Below are 24,573 nucleotides of genomic sequence, written 5' to 3' on the forward strand. Positions count from 1 at the left end.
GGCTGTGATCATTGTCAAGATGCAAGGCTGCCTGACTGCCTCCACTACCTTCTACTACCAGCCTGGCCTGGTTCAAATCTGGGCAGCCCAGATCCTAGTTTGGAGTTTGTAAGATCTCAAAGTAGGAAAGAATGTAACTAAATGTATCCTTGGCTTCCCTTACCTATCTTGGAAGAGGCGGAGGGCTTCATGTGCCCAAATCCGAATGAGGCCTTCAACAGGCAGAGTCTCCAGGGGTCTCAGTGCTTCAAAGATCCCTCTTACCCACCTAGTCATTTCACGGGGTGAATAGATATAGTGGGGTTGTGTATCCTGAGTGAATCTCTCCTGCGGGAAAGGGAAAAGTAGAAGTTACAGGTAAATATTTTAAGACATAGAAAAGTGGTTAAGAGGTAAAATGCTATAAAACATTTTTACATTACAGAGTCTAGACCCTGGAATATTTAAGGATGAATTAGTAAAATAATGTTGGGGCTGGACACAGTGGCTCATGTCTGTAATCCCAGCACTTTGGGAGGCTAAGGTGGGAGGATCACTGGCAACAGTGATCTGGGCAACACAGTAGACCTTGCCTCTACAAAAATTAAAAAGAAAAATTAGGCCGGGCGCTGTGGCTCATGCCTGTAATCTCAGCACTTGGGAGGCCAAGGTGGGTGGATTGTCTGAGCTCACAGGTTTGAGACCAGCTTGAGCAAGAGCGAGACCTCATCTCTAAAAATAGCCAGGCATTGTGGCAGGCGCCTGTCATCCCAGCTCCTTGAGAGGCTGAGGCAAGAGAATCACTTAAGCCCAAGAGTTTGAGGTTGCTGTGAGCTGTGATGCCATTGCACTTTACCGAGGGCTACAAAGCAAGACTGTATCAAAAAAAAAAAAAAAGAAAAGAAAAAGAAAAATTAGTCACATGTGGTGGCCCACGCTTATAGTCCTAACTACTTGGGAGGCTGAGGCAGGAAGATCACCTGAGCCCAGGAGTTTGAGGTTGCAATGAGCTATGATGACACTGCACTCCAGCTTAGGTAACAGAGCAAAACTTTTTCTCAACAAAACAAAAATTAGAACAACTGTCTAGAACAGAGCTAAAGCCAAGTTGTTCATTTTATGCTGAAATAAATTTTATTTAAAGATTTAAAAGTTTAAAACAATGAAACTACAAAAAAATCCTCTGAAAATACTAAAAAGACAATTAAATACTGGGAAAGAAATTTGCAATCCATGAAAGGCAAATTCTTACAAAGAACATTAACAGATATGTCAACAGGAAAAGTGGCAACTTTCTCAGTAAAAGGGCTAACATGGGAGGCTTAACAGAGCAATGCAAATCAAAACTATGGGAATCACTTCTCATCAAATGGGCAGAGATTACTTTTTTTCATAGATTATTTTTTAATGAGTACTTCTTTTTTTTTTTTTTTGTAGAGACAGAGTCTCACTGTACCGCCCTCGGGTAGAGTGCCGTGGCGTCACACGGCTCACAGCAACCTCTAACTCTTGGGCTTACACGATTCTCTTGCCTCAGCCTCCCAAGCAGCTGGGACTACAGGCGCCCGCCACAACGCCCGGCTATTTTTTGTTGCAGTTTGGCCGGGGCTGGGTTTGAACCCGCCACCCTTGGCATGGGGCCGGCGCCCTACTCACTGAGCCACTTCTTAAATGTTGATTTGAGAGTACGGGGAAAGAGGCACTGGCTGGTGTGCGTATGTCTGGTCCAAGCCCACTGAGAGGAATTTGGCAAATATGTAGCAATTACATATGTTGCACAAGAGCAGACACTTGATATGTGAAAAGTGAACATATCCTTTCAGAAACTGTGTAATATAGTCCTATTTTTATAATATATGTATAAGATTATAGAATAGGAATAGCAACAAGAACGTGAGCTACTGTAGTACCTAGTTAGACAAATGATTTTAATAAGGGACTTTGGAGAAAGTCTCTTAGTTCAAGAGCTCTGAAGAAAGCCCAATCTTTCAACTGAGTGCTTCAATTACTAGGGGAAAACAATTTCTGCAGTAGTAAAGAAGTCTGTGTACCTGAGACATGGTATAGAACTCCACCATGGCAGCAGTGAGTGGCTCTGCATATGTCCGAAGGGATGGAATGAGCCTCAGCATGGCTCGGTTGAAGGTGCCATAGATCTGTGTTAGGGAGGCAGGTCCTGGGTAATCCACATACACGACAGGGACATGACGCAAGAACCTGTGCAGAGACAGCCCAGCTCAGTACCTCTTCTCTAACAGTGGCTCCAGGAAGGGGCAGTGTGCCTGTACACAGTCACTCTGGCCTGGGCTCTAATTGGAGGCCACTTCCTAACACACAGGCTTGACATCAAGATTAACTGAGATCACAACATACTACTCAGGCCTGTGTTCAGATACACAGCAGAAGACTCAAAATACTTGAAAAAGAATGAGATGAGACAATAGGCTAGGCATGGTGGCTCACACTGATAATCCCAGCATTTTGAGAGCCCCTCTCCTCTCACTTGAGGCCAGGAGTTTGAGACCAGGCTGGGCAACAAAATATTTTAAAAAATTAGTCGAGAGTGGTGGTGTGTGCCTGTAGTCCCAACTGCTTGAGAAGCTGAGGCCAGAAAACTGCTTGAGCCCAACAGTTCCAGGTTACAGTGAGTTGTGATTGCACCACTGCACCCAGCTTGCTGGGTGACAACAGAAGACCCTGTCTATTTAAAAAAAAAAAAAAAAAAGTGGGAAAATAAGTCAGGTGTATTTCAGCTTTATCTTGGTCCTACTGATGGGTCTGGAGGTGTTCACTACTATCCAAAAGGTAATGCTTTTAATGTGTTTTCCTATAATACAGCACAAGTGCAAGTAACCCACTTTAGGGAGAACCCTAAAATCAGCAGTATTTTGGTAATGTTATAATTAAAACAAGTTTTTGCTGTGCTGTAAGTACAGCATTCCCGGAACTAAGTGTGTGTGAGTGAAGCCAGGAGTCTATAGAGTGGCATTTACCTGTGTGAGAGGGGTTTCCTTCCAGGGTCAGTGGGGGGATTACAGGCCCCAACAAACTGGATTCTCTCCAGCTTTACCCATGTTTGATCTGAGGTACGGTAAAAGCCTCCATGCTCCACCATCTAAAGGAAAAGACATGTAACATGTTAGGAGCAAAATACAAACAAGAAACGTGGGGGAGGAGGGACCTGCTGGATATAAACAAACCTGTCTGATGAAGGATATGACCCTCTGTGTTCCATATTTGTCCATATCTGGCAAGTTGATTTCATCACAGAACAATACTAGCCACTTTCCAAGTTGAACAGGAGCCAAAACAACTCCATTGGGTGTGCGCCTGTACTCACAATAGTGATCAAAAGTCTTCAGAAGGAGCTCTGGGGTAGTAGCACTTGAGAAGTTAAGACCCACCACCTTTGGAAGGGAAGATACAAAATGAAGTTTTAAGACAAATCCCTTATTTCAATGCCTAAAGGTCTGTGTCCACCTCCCAGACTCTTTACCTCCATGTCAGGCAAGGCCCGGAGGGCACTGAAGAGTGTCATGGTCTTGCCAGACCCAGGAGGGCCGCATAAGACCAATGGCTTGTGTTCGGCCAGCCAAGTGTACAAGAGGGCTTCATGGCGGACTGTGTCCAGAGTTGGCACAACGACATCAGGGGCTGCCACCTTGTGTGTCTCCACTTCAATCTGAGGCACCTTGGCCTGCCATGGAGACCATTCTCCACTGATGGACACCTATACACAGAAAAGGAGGCACAGGTCATTTTGGGGCCAAAACACTTCCTTACTTACAAGATTTGCTCACTTCAACACCAGTTAAACCAGAACTTTCAAAATAAGGATGGATGGTTAAATTAATCTGCATTCCTTGTTATCATATAAAGATTAAAGCATAAAATCCTTATATGAAATGAAAAGACAAAGTGAAAGTCCAAAGACAAAGTCAGACTGCCCCAGAATGAACTGAACCAACATGGCAAGTATCAAGAAACAAAGGCTGCAATACACACACACTTACTTCATAGTCAATAATTGGTATGTTGGGGGCAGTGGGCAGTGGTACAGTTGTGATTCTTCTGATGTATTCACCCAGCTCTGCTCTCATTTTTAGCCGGCTGTCTCCAGACAAGGACCAGAGTATGGCATAAACCAGATATCGCTATTAAAAGAGGAATCAAAGTTTCATTTTTACAAAATTTCAACAGAAGACACACCCTGACAGACTTAACCTTGAAGACAGTGGTTTCAGTGGTCCTGGATCACAGACACCCTCCACGTTTCCCAGACCCTCACAAAGTTTGACCCTGTCCAGGGAAGAGAACACACCCATGTGGTCATGACATTGGAGGATCAGAGAACCCCAAGGCCACCTGTGGACCACCTCAGTTGTGAGCCCTGTGCCTCTCCCTGACCTGAATGTAGCGCTCCAGCTGCTCGATCTGCATGGGGAAGTCGGGGTGGTTGGCATTGTACTGTGCAACGTTGCGGCAGGCCTGGTGTAGCATGGAGAAGAGAGAGCCCAGGCAGCGCAGGCGTGTCAGGTCCATGATGTGCTCCAGCTGGAAGGCGTGCTCAAGGGCCTTGATGACCAGGCCATTGGATGTGAAGTATGGCTGCATGATTGTTGCTGCATCTCTTTGGATCTAGAAAAGGGAATAAGTAGTGCTTAATTATTATTTTGAAAAGCTGGGAGAAAAATTAAAAAAATTTTTTTTTAAAAAGACAGAGGCTTACTCTGTCACCCTCTGTAGAGTGCAGTGGCATCATAGCTCACTGCAACCTTCTGCCTCAGCCTTGCTCAGCTAATTATTCTATTTTTAGCAGAGATAGGGTCTTGCTCTTGCTGAGGCTGGTCTTGAACTCCTGAGCTCTAGCAATTTCATGCCTTGGCTTCTTAGAGTGCTAGGATTATAGGCATAAGCCACTGCATCTTGTCTGGGAAAATAATTTTGGATGAAGCTTCAACGACCAACCCCCATTCCTTCACCCTGGTGGTTCCCCAAACCTGTGCTTTCTAGGAACTTTGGTTTTCATCACTGAACACAGAAAAGGATAATTTTTCAACAATTTACAGAGAAAAAATAACAAAAAGTATTCTTTATATTTTCCCATACGTGTCTTTTAACTTTTGCAGCAGCTGTAGCTGGGCTTCTTTAGAGGCCTGTGGAAGACAACACTGATTATACAGAACCCAATTAAGTGTCCAGTTGGACCAGACAAGTGGTGAGTGACCATTTATGGACAGCACTATGCCACCCATGTTCTTGTGGAATGGAGCAGTCTAACCTCACTGCTCAGGTGCTGACTGGTATATCCTGCTTGTGTGTGCAGCCCTGGTACCTGTAGCATTGGGGACGCAGCCTCTTCACCCTCATCCTCTTTGCCCTTGCGCCGCCGCTGTGCCTCATCCTCCCCCTCGTCCAGTGGGATGCTGCGCAGCCGGGCCAGGAAGTTGTTGAAGATCATATCAGTGCTCAGCACATCCTCACTGAACCAGACCATGCCACAGCGCGACACTGTGGCCAAGGTTGCATATTTCAAGTCCTGCACTTCAAACATTATTCGCACCTCAAAAGAAAACACGAAGAGACTTAATGAAGTAGTTCTGGTAGAAACATGGATAGTAAAATTCTTTTACCTATATACATACTGAAAGGGTGTGTATATACCCTTTCATGCACTTCACTTACATTAAAAATCTGTATCTACCATCTGTACAGTTTACTTCACTACAATTTCCACTACCCTCTCTCACAAGAATCTGGGCAGGAAAAATGTGAGTGGTAAGGAGAAAAGCAGGTCAGACCATAAAGTTTCACATTCCCACAGTGAGAAGAGCTCTTGGAGGATGGAAGCAATATTGTCTTCCTAGGGTGACATTAGCAGGGGACATGTACTGGGTGCTTCTCACAGGCTAGGTACTGTTCTAATGTCTCACGTGCCTGGACTGCTCAGGTCTCACCACAACAACTGGCATGCTGTTATTTCCATTTCACAGATGGGGGCAGTAAACTACTGCTAGAAAGTGCTACGGCTGAGGTTCAGACCAGCACTTACTAGCAGTAGTTTACTGCTCCTATCTATGGATCCCAAAGCTTTAACCTTGGTGCTCTAATTGCTGCATGAGGCAATCGATTCCCATATGACAAAAGTATGTAGGGCGGCTCCTGTAGCTTAAGGAGTAGGGCACCAGCCCCATATGCTGGAGGTGGCGGGTTCAAACCCAGCCCCAGCCAAAAAATGGAAAAAAAAAAAAAAGGTTAGAATATAACGGATAATCAGCTATGAAAAAAGAATTTCATGAGTCTGGGTAAACATTTACAAGCAGTTTACTGCCTCCATCTGTGGATCCCAAAGCCTTAACCTTGGCGTTCTAATTGCTACATGAGGCAATTGATTCCCATGTAACAAAAGTTAGAATGTAAAGGATAATCAGCTATGAAAAAATAATTTGATGAGGGCGGCGCCTGTGGCTCAAAGAAGTAGGGTACCAGCTCCATATGCCGGATGTGGGGGGTTCAAACCCAGCCCCGGCCAAAAACTGCAAAAAAAAAAAAAAAAGAATTTGATGAGTCTGGGTAAGCGCACATTTCCAGACAGTACTAAGAATACACAGCTGGTTTCTGGAAAGCGATGATAAACACCAATTATGACCCTTCATGATAAAGGCTCATGTTCATTACTTGCTCAGGCCAAAAAGCTTGCTGTCATCCTTTCCTTCCTACCCACATCTAGTCCATCAGCAAATCCCATCGACGTAACCTTTATTTTAATTAATTTACTTTTTTAGAGACAGAGTTTCACTTTATCACCCACAGTAGAGTGCCGTTACGTTAAAGCTCACAGCAACCTCCAACTCCTGGGCTTAGGCGATTCTTTTGCCTCAGCCTCTTGAGAAGCTGGGACTACAGGCGCCCACCACAATGCCTGGCTTTGTTTTGTTCCAGTTTGGCTGGGGCCAGGTTCGAACCCACCACCCTCAGTATATGGGGCTGGCGCCCTACCCACTGAGCCAAAGGTGCCGCCCGACACAACCTTTAAACTGCAGTCACATCATCTACTTCTCAGTACCTGTGCTACTGCTGGTCTCCCACCCCAGTCCCACTGCTGGTGCTGGAGAACTGAGGTAGGCTCCACTGGCCTCCTTGCTTCCACCCTGCCCTCTTCCTTCTCTAACCTACAGCCAGAGGGACTTTTGTGCAGAAACCAGGGTATGTCACTCCTATCTGAGACTCTCCTTTGGCTCTAGCTCATACAGTGTACATAGGCCAGCCCTCACAGTGACCTCTAGAGGCCCTGACCTGGCCCCTTCCTCTCTGGTCTCACCCTCAACTTTTTATCTCCAGTTCTCTCCACTCCAGCCAACTGCCCCCTGCTCTCCTCATGCATACCAAGCACCATTTCCCCAGACTTGCTACTACTGCTGTTTGTTCCTTTGCCTGGAATACTCAGGAGCCCCGGGCTTGCCCCTTAGCTCCCTCAAGTCTCCACTCAAACCACCACCACCTCAGGGAAGCCCTTCCCTTCCAGAATCCCAACCCCCACCCCTCACCAACACTTGATAGCTTTCTTCTAGGTTATTTTTTCCTCCTTAGCACTAAATCACTATTTCTTTAGTTTTTCCATCTTGTACATCAGACTGTAAACAAGTCCCACCAAGAGCAAAGGACTTGTCTATTTTGTTTGCCTATTGTTGTGTTCTCAGCTTCTAGAACAGGGTCTGGCCGAATGCAAATCCACACTAGGCCTGGCCATGCCTACTGGTCTACTAGGTGGCGTGCTCAGGCACCTGTATCAATGGATAGTCTTGAAAGCTCCATTCTAAAGCCTTCATTTTGCCAGCTCCTTGATGAATAATAACTCAGGAAATCCTAACTACAATCCCACCTCACAGGGTTATAGGAAGGGTTAACTGATAATTATAGAGTGTGCTTAATACTCAATGAATGACAGAAAGCCTAATGGATAATAAAACCTATTAAAGTGGACGGCGCCTGTGGCTCAGTGAGTAGGGCGCCGGCCCCATATGCCGAGGGTGGCGGGTTCAAACCCAGCCCCGGCCAAACTGCAACAATAACAACAACAAAAAAAAATAGCTGGGCGTTCTGGCAGGCGCCTGTAGTCTCAGCTGCTCGGGAGGCTGAGGCAAGAGAATCACGTAAGCCCAAGAGCTGGAGGTTGCTGTGAGCCATGTGATGCCACGGCACTCTACCCGAGGGCGGTACAGTGAGACTCTGTCTCTACAAAAAAAAAAAAACAACAAAACAAAACAAAACAAAAACCTATTAAAGTATTAGTCAAGGGAATGAGAAAAAAAACCTAGTAGTTGCGATTCTACCTGAGAGTTACTTACATAGCTAACTGCTACAATGTGGACACTCTTCCCAGACCTGCACTTTGCTAGCACATGAATCTTAGTTGACTAGAACAGAACATTTAACCCCCAGGCACAAGGTCAGGCTATTTACATTGGGTGGAAGGCTGAGGCGCTCTCCATTTGGTAGAGTCAGGAGCTTGTTGTCATCCAACACAGAGTTCAAATTCTCAACCCACTCAGGATCGACATCACCATCAAAGACAATCCACTGGCGCTTCTGCAGCTCACCTCTCACATTGTCTATAATCCTGGTTTGGAAGAATTTTAAAACAACTGTCAACAAAATCAAGGTTTTTTTTTTTTTTTTTTTTTTTTTGTAGAGACAGAGTCTCACTTTATGGCCCTCTGTAGAGTGCCGTGGCCTCACACAGCTCACAGCAACCTCCAACTCCTGGGCTTAAGCGATTCTCCTGCCTCAGCCTCCCGAGCAGCTGGGACTACAGGCGCCCGCCACAACGCCCGGCTACAAAATCAAGGTTTTAAAATTAAAAAATGTTCACCCTATAAAGGTTTCTGAACCGACCTTTAACTCGTTTAGGTATTGGTTAGAAAAATAACTGTCCTGCTCTTGTGAGAATAGAGTGCCTAGGCCCCATGGTCAGTAGGATGCAAATACTTATCAAAGCAGACGTACTTTCTCAGCACATGTGTGAAGAGCCCATCTGTCCATTCCCTGGTGTTGGGGTCCAGGGTTCCATAGAGGTGGTCTTTGCTGATGGCCTTAGGGTCGATGATATGGGCAACCCCTTCTACACCCTCAAGCCTCTCCAAAGCCTTCAGAAGAACGCGCCAGGCCATGCTCTTCCCACTTCCTGAGGGCCCCACCATCATTAGGCCATGATTGATCTGGGTGATTTGATAGAGCTGGAGAACCTGCAGGGTCCAACAGACCAACAAAGTGACCATCTCAAAGAAAGAATGAAAAGGCTCTTTAGCTACATCTTGTGATGAGGAGAAAAAGAAATATGTTCTATGGAGTCTTACAGGTAAACACTACAATTCTCCAATTGGAGAGACATTACATAGGCCACACCTAAAACAAAAGTCTCTCAACTGTGGGGAGTTCTTCAATAAGTCAGGAAAGCTAGAGCCAGTGGAGCAGGAAATAGGTACTGAGCAGCCTCAATAAGGACAATCAGGGTTGGGTGCCGTGGCTCACACCTGTAGTTCTAGCACTCTGCGAGGCCATGGCAGGTGGATTGCTTAAGCTCAGGATTTCAAAACCAGCCTGAGCCAAAGTGAGATCCCCTCTCTAAAAATAGCCTGGCATTGTGGCTGGCACCTGTAGTCCCAGCTACCTAGGAGGCTGAGGCAAGACAATCATTTGAGTTCAAGAGTTTGAGGTTGCTGTGAGCTATGATGCCACGACAATCTACTGAGGGTGATAAAGTGAGACTCTGCTTCAAAAAAAAAAAGGACAAGAAGAGACCAAATGGGATACAGTTTGCATGAATAATAAATTTTCTTAAATGAATCACATAGAGAAAGGAAAGAAACCAATATAAAATATAAACCATATACTTATCAATTTAGATTTTTAATCTATGGTATTGGAAAGTCTTGTAAACAGAGGTTTTACCAGCATTAACGAAGTCCACTATAACCATGTCTCTAGTTAGCATTTTCAGAGTATCATCTCTACCATGTAAGTACAAATTTTAGGTAAGTTTTGCTATCTCTACCTTTAAATAAAGGAAAGATTCGCACAGGCTTTGAGCAAATCTTCATGAGCCACCTTATGCAGCTCCCTGGCCTTTGTGGACAAAGTTTCATAAAACAGCCCACAGCTGCCTTTACTGAACACGAATGCCAGCAGGGTCTGTAAGGGCAGCAGCCAACAGAACGATCCAGTTACCTTTTCAACCCACATTCCGCCAACTTCTTCTCCATCACCATATGTCAAGTACATCTCTTGACATACTTTTTTCAGTTCTTCTCGAAGGGCAGTCATCTCACCCCGGTGATACTGGACTCCAGGGAACACATCTGACAGGAGGCTGAAGAGCAGTGGGATGTCCTCTGCCACCAGCTTTGGCACCATTGTCTCACAGACGCTCTGTATGAGAATCTACAGGGGAGAGGACTGAGCTGCAGGAGGTGGAGCACAGCTCACAAACTTCCTGCCCCACCTCCAGGAGGCATGATCAGTAACTGCTAGTGAACAAGAGTGTGTGATCCATCACTCGCCCACATCCGTGCACTTGACTTACTGGGTTAATATCAGTCTCTTCTGGTCACCCCAGGACACAGAAACACAATGAGAACTCATACATATGGCATGACTTCATTGTTGGAAGGTAAATTTAAGTAATGTGAAGAGTTTGAAAGATCAAAAGAATGTATGCAAACCTCTTGTTCAGGGAGATTTTCAGCAATTTCTCCTTCATCAACTGCTTCCCCTCGTTCTTCTTTCTCCCTTTTGATCTTCTGAATTCTCTCCCTCTTCACATTGCCTGCACTTACAAGTACACTCTTCAAAGCCCGAAGACCAAAGTCATAATGACTTTGAGAGGACAGCTGCTCATCACATAGTCTAGAAAAGAAAAAAAAAAAAAAAGGCTTTCTTTCTTTCTTTTTTTTTTGAGACAGAGTCTCATTTGGTCACCCTCAGTAGAGTGCTATGACGTCATAGCTCACAGCAACCTCAAAACTCTTGGGCTAAGTGATCCTCTTGCCTCAGCCTCCCAAGTAGCTGGAACTATAGGCACCTGCCACAATGCCCAGCTATTTTTAGCTAGCCCACTCTAGCTCAGGCTGGTCTCAAACTTGTGAGCTCAGGTGATCCACCTGCCTCAGCCTCCTTCCAGAGTACTGGTATTATAGGCATGAGCCACCGCACCTGGCCAAAGAAGGTTTTCTTTAAAAATAATGTGCTATAAACAGCAGCATCGAGAAATGATGGGTATTTTGAAAGATGTGTCATAATTACAATGAAAAATTTAAAGGTTAAATGAGCACATTTAACATATGTTACAAACAAAATTATTACTTACTTAAAGAAAGGGACAATTTTGTTGGCAAGCACTTCAGCAGTCCGGAAGCCCTGTGAATACAGCATGACTTGGGCAATTAACTGCCGGTCAGGCTTGGTCATTGCCAAGCTCCGGAAGAGCTTCTTCAAGTTGTCAGGAAGGTTTGACCTGCCTGCATAGCCAGGGTTCATGGTGATGAAGATGGCCATGTCCGGGCTCACCTTGACTTGTTTATTTAGCAGCTCACAAGTAATGGGGGCAGAGGCTGAAAATGAGATGATGGCATTAAAACTCAAGATGTTGGAAAAACCATTCTAAAATTTTTCTAAATGATAGATAAAATACCTGTTCCCCTCCTGGAGAACAGAAGAGAAGGTTTCCTGGAGGGGCTGCTCTCTGGCCTTTCTAAAGGGCCCACCAGGCAGACCTGGTCTCATAAACCTCATGTACATGAAATGTGTCACAGATTAAGCTATCAGAAGCAGGGGCTACTATTCTCTTGGTGTAATACAACATTCAATATCACTAGGGCAAGTCAAAAACAGAGATGCTGTCCAATAATGGTACAAAAATAAAACGAAGCAGTGCCACATAACTGGCTTAGATCAAGAGAATCATCTTTTCTAGGAACAGCAAAAACAAAACCCAAAAGCCCTTCAACTCCCTCTGAACTACTTCAGAACAAAGTGTATTCATTCTATAAGAGAGTACTTATTACAGACACAGATGCTGCTTTCTTTGACACTCCTTTGGTTTTATTCAGGAAGCATGGGGAATTCACTTAAAACGAGTTACTACTATTATGGAATAAAAGGAAATAAAAGAACAGTAAAAGTAACAAGTTACTACTATTATGGAATAACAGGAAATAAAAGTGTGCACATAAGACAGAATTTCACACCTATGCAACATTGTCGTATTTATTTCCTCTAGCACCTACTGCTGCCCCCCCGCCATGCCTGGGACTGGGTGTTGTACAAGGCAGGAGAATAGCCCTTGGAGCCTCCCAGAAAAGCTATTCCTATTGTGATAGAGGGTTCCTTCCAAAAACCAGATGTCAGAACAGTCTGGCCACAGGGATGGCTGGAGAGGGTGGCTCTCAGATGATGCAGGAAAGAAAGGAGGTACTGAGGGCCCACACCAGCTGAAACCCTCACTGCAGTAAAATCCGTGGAGGGCATAGATGCATAAGGGAGTACTGGGCTTTGTCTAGCTCAGTGGTTCTTAATCTGTGGGTCGGGATCCCTTTGGAACAATGAAAATACATCGCAGCATTAGGAAGGTTGAGAACTACTAGTCTAGCTGAAGAAAAACTGCACAGGCTGTTGGCTGTTCTAAGCATTAGGAACCTGCACAGTGCTGCCCTAGAATGAGGACTACAAATGCTGATGCTACTTTACCCTGGGCCTCTTATCTTTAGTCTTTTTTTCTTTTTCTTTTTTTTTGAGACAGGGTCTCACTATGTTGCCCTTAGTAGAGTGCCATGGAATCACGGCTCACAGCAACCTCAAACTCTTGGGCTTAAGTGATTCTCTTGCCTCAGCCTCCCAAGCAGCTGGGACTACAGGCACCTACCACAATGCCCGGCTATTTTTTGTTACAGTTGTCATTGTTGCCTCAGCTGGCCTGGGCCAGTTTCACACCCACTGGCCTCATGGCTGGGTGTAGTAGCTCCCATCTGTATGTGGCTGGTGCCATAACCACTGTGCTAAGGGTGCCGAGCCTTATCTTTAGTATTTAACCACGACTCAGTACACTGCCTGGAATAGGGAATTCCTGTGAGCTAAATCCTCACTTTTTTTTTTTCGCCCTTGGTAGAGTGTTGTGGTGTCATAGCTCACAGCAACCTTAAACTCTTGGGCACACTCTTGGGCGTAAGCGATTCTCTTGCCTCAGCCTCCCAAGTAGCTAGGACTATGGGCACCTACCACAACACCAGGCTATTTTTAGAGATGGGGGTCTCACTCTTGCCCAGGCTCGAACCTGTGAGCTCAAGCTCACAAATGCTGATGCAACATTTATCCTGGGCCTCTTATCTTTAGTCTTTAACCATGACTCAGTACACAGCCTGCAACAGGGAGTTCCTGTGAGCTAAATCCTCAGTACATAACCCAGTATACTGAGTCGTGGTTAAGGAGTACAGATAAAATAAAGTACTAGGATTACAAGCATTGGCCACTGCGCCCAGCCCTTTCTTTCTTTTTTTTTTTTTTTTTGAGAGAGAGATTCACTCCATTGCCCAGGCTAGAGTGCTGTGGCATCATCATAGCTCATAGCTACCTCAAACCCTGAAGCTCAAGAGCCCTATCTCAGCCTCCCAGGTAGATGGGACTACAAGCACCTGCCACAATGCCTGGCTAATTTTCCTATTTTTAGTAGCTACAGGGTCTTGCTCTTGCTCAGGATGGTCTTGAACTATTGACAAGGGATCCTCCCACTTTGGCCTTTCAGAGTGCTAGGATTATGGCACCTGAGCCACCAAACCTGCCATTTACCTCAAAGAGATAGAAAATTGGTTCATGGACTGGGTGTAGTGGCTCCCATTTGTAATCCTAGCACTCTGGGAGGCCAAGGCAGGTTGAGCTCAAGAGTTCAAGACCAGCCTGAGCAGACCCTGTCTCTAAAAAATAGCTGGATATTGTGGCAGGCGCCTGTTGTCCCAGCTTCTTGAGAGGTTGAGGCAAGAGGATCTTCTTGAGCCCAGGAGTTGGAGGTTGCTGTGAGATATGACGTCATGGCACTCAACCCAGGGGCATAAAGTGAGGCTCTGTCTCAAAAAAAAAAAACAACAAAAAACAAAGAAAGAAAGAAAATTAGTTCATGATGGAATCTCTCTACGTTCTCTAAGAAATTTTTAAAGTGAAAAAGCAATCTTACTCTTGTCATAGTTGGGGTTAGAATGTTCACGTAGTGCTTCCTGTATGCATTGCACCTGCTGTGACACAGCTGAAAGCATCCGCTCCTCCAGGCGGTTAAACTCGTCGAAGCAGCCCCATGCACCCACCTGGCATAGCCCCACAAAGATACGTCCCATTGCCTGAAATGGAGAGGAAGAAAGAAGCTAAAACCACTTATTATAGACTGAAGGTATCCCCTCCTGCCCCAAATTCCTATGTTGATACCCAAATGCTCCTGGGGCTATATTTGGAGATAGAGACTATAATGGGGGTAATTAAGGTTAAAGGAGGTCAAAAGCATGGGACCCTGATCCCATAGTACTGGTGCCCTTACAAGAACATAGAGAGATCCAGTGCTTTGTCTCTCCACATGTTCTCAGAAAAGGCCATGTGAGGGCAATGCAGGTTCTGCAACCAGGAAGAGAACCCTCACCAGAAACTGGACCCTGCTGGCACATTGTCACTTCCCAGCCTCCAGGACTATAAGAAAATACTTCCACCCTGCTCCTGTTTTTTGAGATAAGGTCTCACAGCAACCTTGAGACAGAGCCTCAAGCTGTTGCCCTGGGTAGAGTGCTGTAGTATCATAGCTCATAGCAACCTCCAACTTCTGGGCTCAAGCGATTCTCCTGCCTCTGCCTCCTAAGTAGCTGGGACTACAGGCACCTCTCACAATGCCCGGCTATTTTTTGGTTGCAGCCGTCATTGTTGTTTGGTGGGCCCGGGTTGGATTCGAACCTGCCAGCTCACATGTATGTGGTTGGCACTTTAGTTGCTTGAGCCACAGGCACCAAGTCGATTTCTTTTTTCAAATAGAGATATGGCCTCGGTCTGTCTCCAAGGTTGGAGCACAGTGGCATCATCAAAGTTCACTGCAAACTGGAACTACTAGGCTCAAGGGACCTCAATCTCCCTAGTCGCTGAGACTATAAACATGTACCACTATGCCTAGTTTTATTTTTGACTTTTTTTTTTTTCACCAAGGAGTCTCACTATGTCACCCTTGGTAGAGTGCTGTGGCATCACAGCTCACAGCAACCTCGATATTTTTGCTTTTTTGTAAAGACAGGGTCTTGCCATGTTATGCAGGCTGGTCTCAAGTTCCTGAGCTCAAGCAATCCTCCTGCCTCATCCTCCCAAAGTACTAGGATTATAAGCATGAGCCATCACTTCCAACAAAGTATTGATATTTTAGAAAAATGACATATTATACTGACGATTTAACTTTGAAAATATGAAATTAAAATCAACTTCAAAGTACATTTGTTGGATGCCTCCAACAGTTCACAATAATGCCTGCAAAGACTCAGAAGGCCAGATAAACCAGATAAGCTGTGAGGCTGATGTCTCTGAGACCAGTGCAAACTTGATATTCCCAACCGGCCCCTTAAGGTCAGTATATTTTAAGAAGAGCCCATAACACTTCTCACCTGGAAATCAAAGGTTTCATCACAGTTGAAAACTAAAACAAACCGTCCAAGTTGATGGCCAAGGGCTTTGACAGACTCTGTTTTCCCAGTTCCAGCGGGCCCTATTAATTAAAGGAAAGTAATTGAGTATTTGAGTCCATTATCTAATTAAGAACATTATCTTTAGCTTCAAAAGAACTCTGAAAAGCAACTATTTCAAAAATCAAAGTAAATTTAATACTGTGTAATATTGCAAATCATTAGCTTAATCTTTTTTGAGTTTTTATTAACATGGTTCCATTTATCTAAGTTTTTGGAGTATCTTACCAAATGGGGAACCCCCCAGCCTGGCCTCCAAAGCCTGTGTCATTGTCAAATAGCAGCGGTCGGTGAGAGGGGTCTGGACCAGCTTGTCCTGAACACCAAGGTACTCAAAGCCATAGTTAAATTTGGCATTTGCCATTTGAATTGATAACTGCTGTAACACATCAGTTTGCTTCGGGTCAAAGTAAAATCTCATCTGGCTGAGCCATTCAAAAGATTTGGCATTGTCAATCTTGCTTTTGATCAAGGACCTTGTAACATCTCTCTGGTGAACCAACTCTGTAATCTGAAGAAAGAGAATCACTTTAAAACTTTATCAGAAGCTAAACCAATACAGTGTATTCTCTGGTTCATGCATTGTTAAACTTAAATTCGGATTCTTTTTTTTAGAGATAGTCTCACTTTGTTGCCTTCAGTAGAGTGCTGTCACATCACAGCTCACAGCAACCTCCAGCTCCCGGGCTTAGGCGATTCTCTTGCCTCAGCTTCCCGAGTAGCTGAGACTACAGGCACCCGCCACAATGCCCAGCTCTTTGTTTTGTTATTGCAGTTTGGTGGGGGGCCGGGTTTGAACCTGCCACCCTCGTTATATGGGGCTGGCACCCTACTCACTCAGCCACAGGCACTGCCCATTAAATTGAGATTCTAAGTCCAGTTGTAATGGCTTTCAGTAAATATTGCAAAACACAAATTCACTTCGAGAGACAACAGAAATGTTACTCATGGGATGGTATTGCACAGAATCAGGAGCTGCATGCAGCAAAAGCAAACACCTCACTTTAAATAAAAATTCTGCATCTATTGTAAAATGTGATCGAAGATTGGGCTTTCTGATGTCTATCCTAACGGCCTGGTGCCCACTGGGGGCCTGGAGCTGGGGCTGCCCACACTGCTATGGCTACCTCTTTGAGGAGAAGCTCAGAAAGAGCAGGAGACTCTAATCAAGGTTGGTCCCTTTCTTTCTACAATGATGCATAATTTTTATATGCCACTAAGATTACCTTTCAACAGGGAGAGAGAGTCAAATACCTGTCCTCAGAAGATACCCATATGCCATCTACATTTCCCCTTTATGTTAACTGAAACATTCTTCAAGCATGAATTCCATTAACTCCTTGAGTGGAAGGTATAAAAGCCTAACTGGTGAGGAAGGAGGCAGGCATGAGACTAACCAAATGTTCCAGTTTCCGTCTTCGGAGTGGGGGCTGCTCCATGAGAACAGAGTCTGCTAACACATTGAGGGTGACCTCCACATTGCTCAGCACAGAGTGCAGGGGTGCAGAGTCACCACCTCCACCCATGTTGCCCAGAGCAGTCTCCACATTTTCAGACCAGGCTATCTGGGCTGACAAAACCACAAGTTGGGCCTGAAAGACATGACAAAATCCCAAAGGATCATCTTACAGATTAGTCGAATGCATTCATTTTTAGCCCATCTATTTCTACTGTAGATTACCTGATATTTATCAATCCAAGTGATGTAGGTGTTTGGGTCAATTGAAGTTGCTTTACCAAAAATTTCAACTTCTGTAACAGACTCAGCAAGAAGTTTAGCCAGGGTGACTCTCATCTCCTTTTCTACCAGTGTGAGCCACTCATTGATTTTGGGATGTTCAGTAATTGACACAGGAGTTTTAAATATAACCTAAAATAAATAAAATTTTAAGAATTAAGATGTGTAAAAATATGAGAGACATTTTCTGAGTTACAAACATAAATTTCACTACCTCTTCTCCTTCCCGAGATGAAATACCCAGGACAACAGAGTTATCCTCATTTAAGATGATGCTTGAAACTCCAGCAAACATTTTCTTGAAGTGTTTCTGTAATTTAGCTACATTCTTGCTATTTCCAATGATTTCAAGCAAATCTTCATCACCCACAAAATAGAATCTAAAATGAAAACAGTATTCAAATTGTTAAAATTTCATACACACAAGTGAGGTGAATCAAGGCAAAATTGTACACTCTCTAGTTTGAATTCAGATCACATCCCCATTTCTTCCAGCCACTGGCAAAAGATACACAATTAGACTACAAGATCTTTTTTTTGAGACAGAGTTTTACTATGTTCCCTCGGTAAAGTGCTGTGGTGTCACAGCTCACAGCAACCTCAACCTCTTGAGCTTAAGTGATTCTCCAGCCTCAGCCTTCCCAAGTAGCTGGGACTACAGGAGCCCACCACAATGCCTGGCCATTTTTTGGTTGTACTTGTCATTGTTGTTTGGCAGGCCCAGGCTGGATTCGAACCCGCCAGCTCCAGTGTATGTGGCTGGTGCCCCAGCCCCTGCACTATAGGCACTGAGCCTACAAGATCTTGAGGTAAGAATTCAATAAAATTTATGGTCATTCATGTCATTAACTTTTTTTTGTTTCCTTTGGAGACAGAGTCTCACTTTGTCACCCTCAGTAGAATGCCATGGCATCACAGCTCACAGTAACCTCAAACTCTTGGGCTCAAGCGATCCCCTTGTCTCAGCCTCCCAAGTAGCTGGGACTATAGGTGTCCACCACAATGTTTAACTATTTTTTAGAGACGGGGGTCTCCCTCATGCTCAGGCTGGTCTCAAACTCCTAAACTTAAGCAATCCACCTGCCTCAGCCTCCCAGAGTGCTAGGATTACAGCATGAGCTATTGCACCTGGCCCATTAACTCTTTTTTATTTTTTTGAGACAGAGTTTCAAGCTGTGGCCCAGGGTAGAGTGCTGTGGCGTCACAGCTCACAGCAACCTCAAACTCTTGGGCTTAAGCGATTCTTTTGCCTCAGCCTCCCAAGTAGCTGGGACTATAGGTGCCCACCACAACACCCAACTATTTTTTGTTGTTGTTGTTGCAGTTGTCATTGTTGTTTTAGCTGTCCTGGGCTGGGTTTGAACCCACCAGCCTCGGTGTACCTGGCCGGTGCCCGACCATTAAGTCGTTTTAAAAACAACAGATTTAATCAATCAGAGCAAACTATTCAGAAAGGAAGAAATGCCACTTAAAGAAAAAAAAAGAGAGCGCTAAATATTAAAGAGATGCAAGGTCCCTCGGAGAATGGATGATAGTGTTAATAAAGCTCACTAGAGGCCGAGGCAGATGGATTACCTAGAGTTCACATGTTCGAGACCAGCCTGAGCAAGAAGGAGACCCTGTCTCTAAAAATAGCTGGGCATTGTGGCAAGTACCTGTAGTCCCACCTACTTGGGAGGCTGAGCAAGAGAATCACTTGAGCCCAAGAGTTTGAGGTTGCTGTGAGCTAGAACTCCATGGCACTCTACTGAAGGTGACAAAGTGAGACTGTCTCAAAAATAAATAAATAAAATTAAAAAATTATGCTTACTAAATCCCACGTAGAAAACTTAAGAATTAGTAGGTACAATTAACAATCAATGTATGTGGGCTCAGGGCGTGTAGCTCAGCGGCTAGGGCAACAGCCACATACACCGGAGCTGGAGGGTTCAAATCCAGCTGGGGCCGGCCAAACAACAATGACAACTACAACCAAAAAATGGCTGGGTGTTGTGGCAGGAACCTGTAGTCCCAGATACTTGGGAGGCTGAGACAAGAGAATCGCTTAAGCCCAAGAGTTGAAGGTTGCTGTGAGCTGTGATGCTATGGCACTCTACCGAGGGCAACATAGTGAGACTTTGTCTCAAAAAAAAAAAAGAATCAATGTATGACAAAGAAATGGTATTCATTAACATGATTATTGGCTAACACAATCTTGATGTCAGAACTGACCAACACACAGATCCAGTAGGGAGAGAAGATGGCTGAAACAAAGCACAACTGAAATTCAGCTTTATTTTAGGCCAACTCAAAACAAGTATCTTACCTGGGGAAAGATGATCGCTCTCTTTCCAAGTATTCTCCCAGTGCTTTCTGGATTTTTCCCAGCAGGTCTGCCAGTCTTTCCAGTGACCTCTGTACCCCCTGAATGTTCAAAACATCCATAACAAGGGGAGATTTGGATACTTTTTTCATTAGAGCCAAAAACTCCGTGCTGATACTACAAAACAAATTAAAACATCTATCAGCCTCTGTGAAAACAGTGGTTACATGCCACTGTCAATCTCTGTCTCCCTGGCTAGAGGCCATACCTCTGGAACCGCTGGGTTTCCACTGGCAGCAGGTGCTTGATATCTGCACTACCTGTGAAGATGCCTTCCAGGTAGACCCACCGCCTTTGTACGTCGATCCATACATCAAAGAGAGCCATGATACGGTTCAGTTTATCTTCCCAGCTTAGTGCATCCTCTTCAAAAACCTGGTGGGTAAATGACAGGGCAGAAGTCAACTGCTAACCTTTTCACTGAAAAACTCAAATTCAAACTCACTGAAAAAATACAGTTTAGGATTTGAATCACATTTTATTTATTTATTTTTGAGACAGAGCCTCAAGCTATTGCCCTGGGTAGAGTGTCATGGCATCACAGCTCACAGCAACCTCTAACTCCTGGGCTCAAGCGATTCTCCTGCCTCTACCTCCAAGAAGCTGGGACTACAGGCGCCCCCCACAACGCCTGGCTATTTTTTGGTTGTAGCCGTCATTATTGTTTGGTGGGGAGGGCTGGATTCGAACCCGCCAGCTCAGGTATATTTGGCTGGTGCCTTAGCCACTTGAGCCACAGGCGCCGAGCCTTGAATCACATTTTAAAGAACAGACATCTAGTAACTGTCAGTGAGAGTCATTATAGTGAAAGTGCAAGAGAATGTTCTGATCAGTCTCCCCAACAATGGTACCTTGTAGTATGGAGAGAGCTTCATGGCAGACACGCTGTTGATGTGCTCTTTGACCTTGTTGAAGAGATCGTCCCAGCCGCGAATCAAGCGGCATTTGTTCTGATAGTTAACCAAGTCTAGTTCATAAGTATTCCACACTTCTCTTATCTGAATTGAAATAAAAACCGGGCATGTTATCTATATATGGACATCCAGGGGGGTGAGAAAGGGACCCTGCATTATGGGAACAAAAAGGACCAGGATGAAAAGCCTCCATTTCTACATAACTCAGATCTATATAACATCCCAAAGCACTACATAAAAGTGGCCATCCAGTCCTATTAACTTGCCTGCTTCAAAAATTCTTCCAAAGCCATCTCTCCTTGTGCCACAAGCAGTACATCCTTGACAATAGCTTCATTTTTCTGTAAGTCAACATCCCAGATTTGGCCAAGGGTTAGCTCAGAAACAACCCAATTAACATGAAGCCTTTTCATCAGCTGTTTCCAATGGCGATCTTTAAGTGCTTCAGATTTCAATTCAATCACCAACATATTTATCTGTGGAGAAAATAAAGTGAACAAAATCATCTGTGCAGGTGTATTTCTAATGTACATTCACACTATGCAGCACTGCTCACCTACCTTCATGTAACCTTTCAGAAGCCTCTGAACAAATTCATAGGATGCGTACTGCCGCAATCGGGCAGGGAAGTTTTTCAGCTGGTTCAAGAGGCCATCTAAATTTTGTCGAAGCTGCAAAGAGAAACAGAAGATATTATTTACTTTATCAACATTCCTTTAAATGATGAAAAAAAATGTTTGTTTTTTTTGGAGACAGAGTCTTATTATGTCACCCTTGGTAGAGTGTCATGGCGTCACAACTCACAGGAATCTCAAACTCCTAGGCTTAAGCAATTCTCTTGTCTCAGCCTCCCAAGTACCTGGGACTACAGGTGCCCACCACAACGCCCAGCTATTTTTTGTTGCAGTTGTCATTGTTGTTTAGCTGGACTGGGCGAGGTTTGAACCCGCCAGCCTCAGTGTATGTGGCTGGCACCGTAATCACTATGCTATAGGCAATGAGTCTAAGTGACAAAATATTTTAAAATAAATTTTCCATTATTCTTAAAGAATAATGTCCTGTATGTCATTTCTATTATTAAGAATAATGAATAATGGAAATGACATACAGGACATTAAGTGATACCTTGTGAACTCAACACAAATAAACCAACTTTATTTACAGAGTTCCTAAAATCTGTATTTTTTTTTTTTTTTTTTAAATAATGCTTTATTTTTAATCTTTTTTTTTTGTGTGTGGTTTTTGGCCGGGGCTGGGTTTGAACCCGCCACCTCTGGCATATGGGACCAGCGCCCTACTCCTTGAGCCACAGGCGCCGCCCAAAATCTGTATTTTTTTTTTTGAGACAGAGTCAAAAGCTGTTGCCCTGGGTAGAGTGCCATCATGTCACAGCTCACAGCAACCTCAAACTCTTGGGCTTAAGCCATTCTCTTGCCTCAGCCTCCCCAAGTAGCTGGAACTACAGGCGCCCACCACAACGTCTGGCTATTTTTTTTTGTTGCAGCTGTCATTGTTGATTCTGGTCCTGAATGGGTTCGAACCTGAGAGCCTCAGTGTATGAGGCTGACCCTACCCACTGAGCTACAGGTGCCGCCTATTTTTTTTTTTAAAGACAGAGTCTCACTGTGTCACCTTAGCCTAGCTCACAGCAACCTCAAACTCTTGGGCTCAAGAGATCCTCCTGCCTCAACCTCCCAAGTAGCTGAGACTACAGGCTTGTGCCATCATACCTGGCTAAGTTCTGTTCTATTTTTGTTCGTTTTTTTTTTTGTTTGTTTGTTTGTTTTTGTAGAGACAGAGCCCTCGGTAGAGTGCCGTGGCCTCACACAGCTCACAGCAACCTCCAACTCCTGGGCTTAAGCGATTTTCTTGCCTTAGCCTCCCAAGTAGCTGGAACTACAGGCACCCGCCACAACACCCGGCTATTTTTTGGTTGCAGTTTGGCCAGGGCTGAGTTTGAACCCGTCACCCTCGGTATATGGGGCCGGCGCCTTACTGACTGAGCCACAGGCGCCGCCCAGTTCTGTTCTATTTTTAGTAGAGACGGGGTCTTGCTTTGCTCAGGCTGGTCTTGAACTCCTGACATTAAATGATCCTCCTGCCTCAGGTTCCCAAAATACTAGGATTACAAGCACGAGCCACTACTCCTGGCCTCAAATCTGTAACTATTAATGCATGAATATACACAAGCATCTATTTTTTATAAGATGTACCTTTCGGGGCTGTACTGAAACCCAGGGCTGCTCCTTCATTTGATCAATTTGCTCCCAAACCTTAGAAAGTTCTGACCAAACGCCTTTAAGGTCCTGTAATTCTTCTAAGGCCACCTGTGATTGAGAATAGCAAAGCAGTTTAGCTTTGGAAACAGAAGTCACTTTAGAAACTGGCAGGCCACTGGATATGACTCAAGTTGACAGCACAGACAGGATGGGGAGGATTCCCGATGTCCTCTATCTTTATTACCAGAGTTCCTAAAGTCTGTAACTATTTTTTTTTTTTTTTGACAGAGTCTCAAGCTACTGCCCTGGGTAGAGTACCATAGCAACCTCAAACTCTTGGGCTTAAGCAATTCTCTTGCTTAAAGTGGCTCTCACCTGTACACGCTCCTCACTGCCGCTGAGCAGGCCCGTGTCTGTCAGCTCCAGAGCTTCCTTGGCCTTTGCACACTTCTCTCTGTCGTCCTTCAGCCTGCCAAACTTACCTTCATATATGGTGAGAGCCTGAAGTGCTTCTTCTGGGCGAAGGTTGCCCTGAAAGCAATCCAAGCACAGAGAATTTCAGTGCAGTCTCTGCAAGAAGGGAATACTTGGGCTCTAAAATAGTGGAGGGGGCCTGCTGGGCTTCTGGAAATTTTTGATTCCTTGAACATATCTTCATATGGGAACATTCCATAGGATGTGTACTTAGAATGCATTCACAGTGCTGAGTGTAAGTTTTATGTCAATAATTCACATAAATAAAAGTCTCACGATGGTGAACCATCTCCTGATTCAGCCTTTGTCTCACCTGGTACCCCAGGAGGTGGGCAGAGAAAAGTCAGCATAGTCTTGGTCTCAGGTGGACACTCTGAACGTCCAAGAGGACAAAGCTCTGTGAGCTTGCCAGCCACACACAGTTGTCATATCAGTCACTCAGGGGAAGAATGAAAAATCAGGGTGGCACCTGTGGCTCAGTGAGTAGGGCGCCGGCCCCATATACCCAGGGTAGCGGGTTCAAACCTGGCCTCGGCCAAACTGCAACCAAAAAATAGCTGGGCGTTGTGGCAGGTGCCTATAGTCCCAGCTGCTTGGGAGGCTAAGGCAAGAGAATCGCATAAGCCCAAGAGCTGGAGGTTGCAGTGAGCCGTGTGACATCATGGCACTCTATCGAGGGTGATAAAGTGAGACTTTGTCTCTACCACAAAAAAAAAAAAAAGAAAAATCATCGGAAATGGACTCTACTTCAGCATTAAATTTCTATTTACACACTTCCATTTTAATGACTTTTGAGAACTACATAAAATGTTACCGTTTTCTACCAAAGCAAAATACAATTAACATTTTTATTTTTTATTTTTTTGTTGCAGTTTTCTTTTGGGGGTGGGAGGCCAGGGCTGGGTTCTGAACCCACCACCTCCAGTGCCCTACTCCTTTGAGCCACAGGCACTGCCCTAGTTTTTATTTTTTTTAGAGACAGAGTCTTACTTTATCGCCCTCGGTAGAGTGCCCTGGTGTCATATCTCATAGCAACCTCCAACTCCTGGGCTTAGGCGCTCTTGCATCAGCCTCCCAGGTAGCTGGGACTAATATGCACCTGCCACAACACCTAGCTATTTTTTTGTTGCAGTTTGGC

At 44.7% G+C, this 24,573-nt stretch overlaps 1 protein-coding gene across 1 annotated transcript in view; it reads right to left on the minus strand.

Annotated features, from left to right (window-relative positions):
* Positions 1-24,573, minus strand: part of DYNC1H1 (dynein cytoplasmic 1 heavy chain 1) — a 101,418-nt gene that overhangs the window by 38,876 nt on the left and 37,969 nt on the right. The window contains exons 17-42 of the mRNA XM_053603869.1: positions 23,337-23,492; positions 22,956-23,069; positions 21,303-21,413; positions 21,009-21,218; positions 20,680-20,826; positions 20,037-20,203; positions 19,772-19,945; positions 17,681-17,846; positions 17,410-17,598; positions 17,126-17,320; positions 15,957-16,239; positions 15,651-15,751; positions 14,201-14,360; positions 11,345-11,588; positions 10,701-10,884; positions 10,207-10,419; positions 8,986-9,224; positions 8,443-8,599; positions 5,315-5,542; positions 4,387-4,617; positions 3,993-4,133; positions 3,476-3,709; positions 3,180-3,386; positions 2,973-3,094; positions 2,031-2,196; positions 164-327 (exon numbers count right to left, since the gene is read on the minus strand). Of these exons, the coding sequence (XP_053459844.1) occupies positions 164-327; positions 2,031-2,196; positions 2,973-3,094; positions 3,180-3,386; positions 3,476-3,709; positions 3,993-4,133; positions 4,387-4,617; positions 5,315-5,542; positions 8,443-8,599; positions 8,986-9,224; positions 10,207-10,419; positions 10,701-10,884; positions 11,345-11,588; positions 14,201-14,360; positions 15,651-15,751; positions 15,957-16,239; positions 17,126-17,320; positions 17,410-17,598; positions 17,681-17,846; positions 19,772-19,945; positions 20,037-20,203; positions 20,680-20,826; positions 21,009-21,218; positions 21,303-21,413; positions 22,956-23,069; positions 23,337-23,492 (4,703 nt within the window). The remainder of the gene's footprint in view (positions 1-163; positions 328-2,030; positions 2,197-2,972; positions 3,095-3,179; positions 3,387-3,475; positions 3,710-3,992; positions 4,134-4,386; positions 4,618-5,314; positions 5,543-8,442; positions 8,600-8,985; positions 9,225-10,206; positions 10,420-10,700; positions 10,885-11,344; positions 11,589-14,200; positions 14,361-15,650; positions 15,752-15,956; positions 16,240-17,125; positions 17,321-17,409; positions 17,599-17,680; positions 17,847-19,771; positions 19,946-20,036; positions 20,204-20,679; positions 20,827-21,008; positions 21,219-21,302; positions 21,414-22,955; positions 23,070-23,336; positions 23,493-24,573) is intronic.

This window comes from Nycticebus coucang, chromosome 9, assembly GCF_027406575.1.
Source record: "Nycticebus coucang isolate mNycCou1 chromosome 9, mNycCou1.pri, whole genome shotgun sequence".
Lineage (NCBI taxonomy): Eukaryota > Metazoa > Chordata > Mammalia > Primates > Lorisidae > Nycticebus > Nycticebus coucang.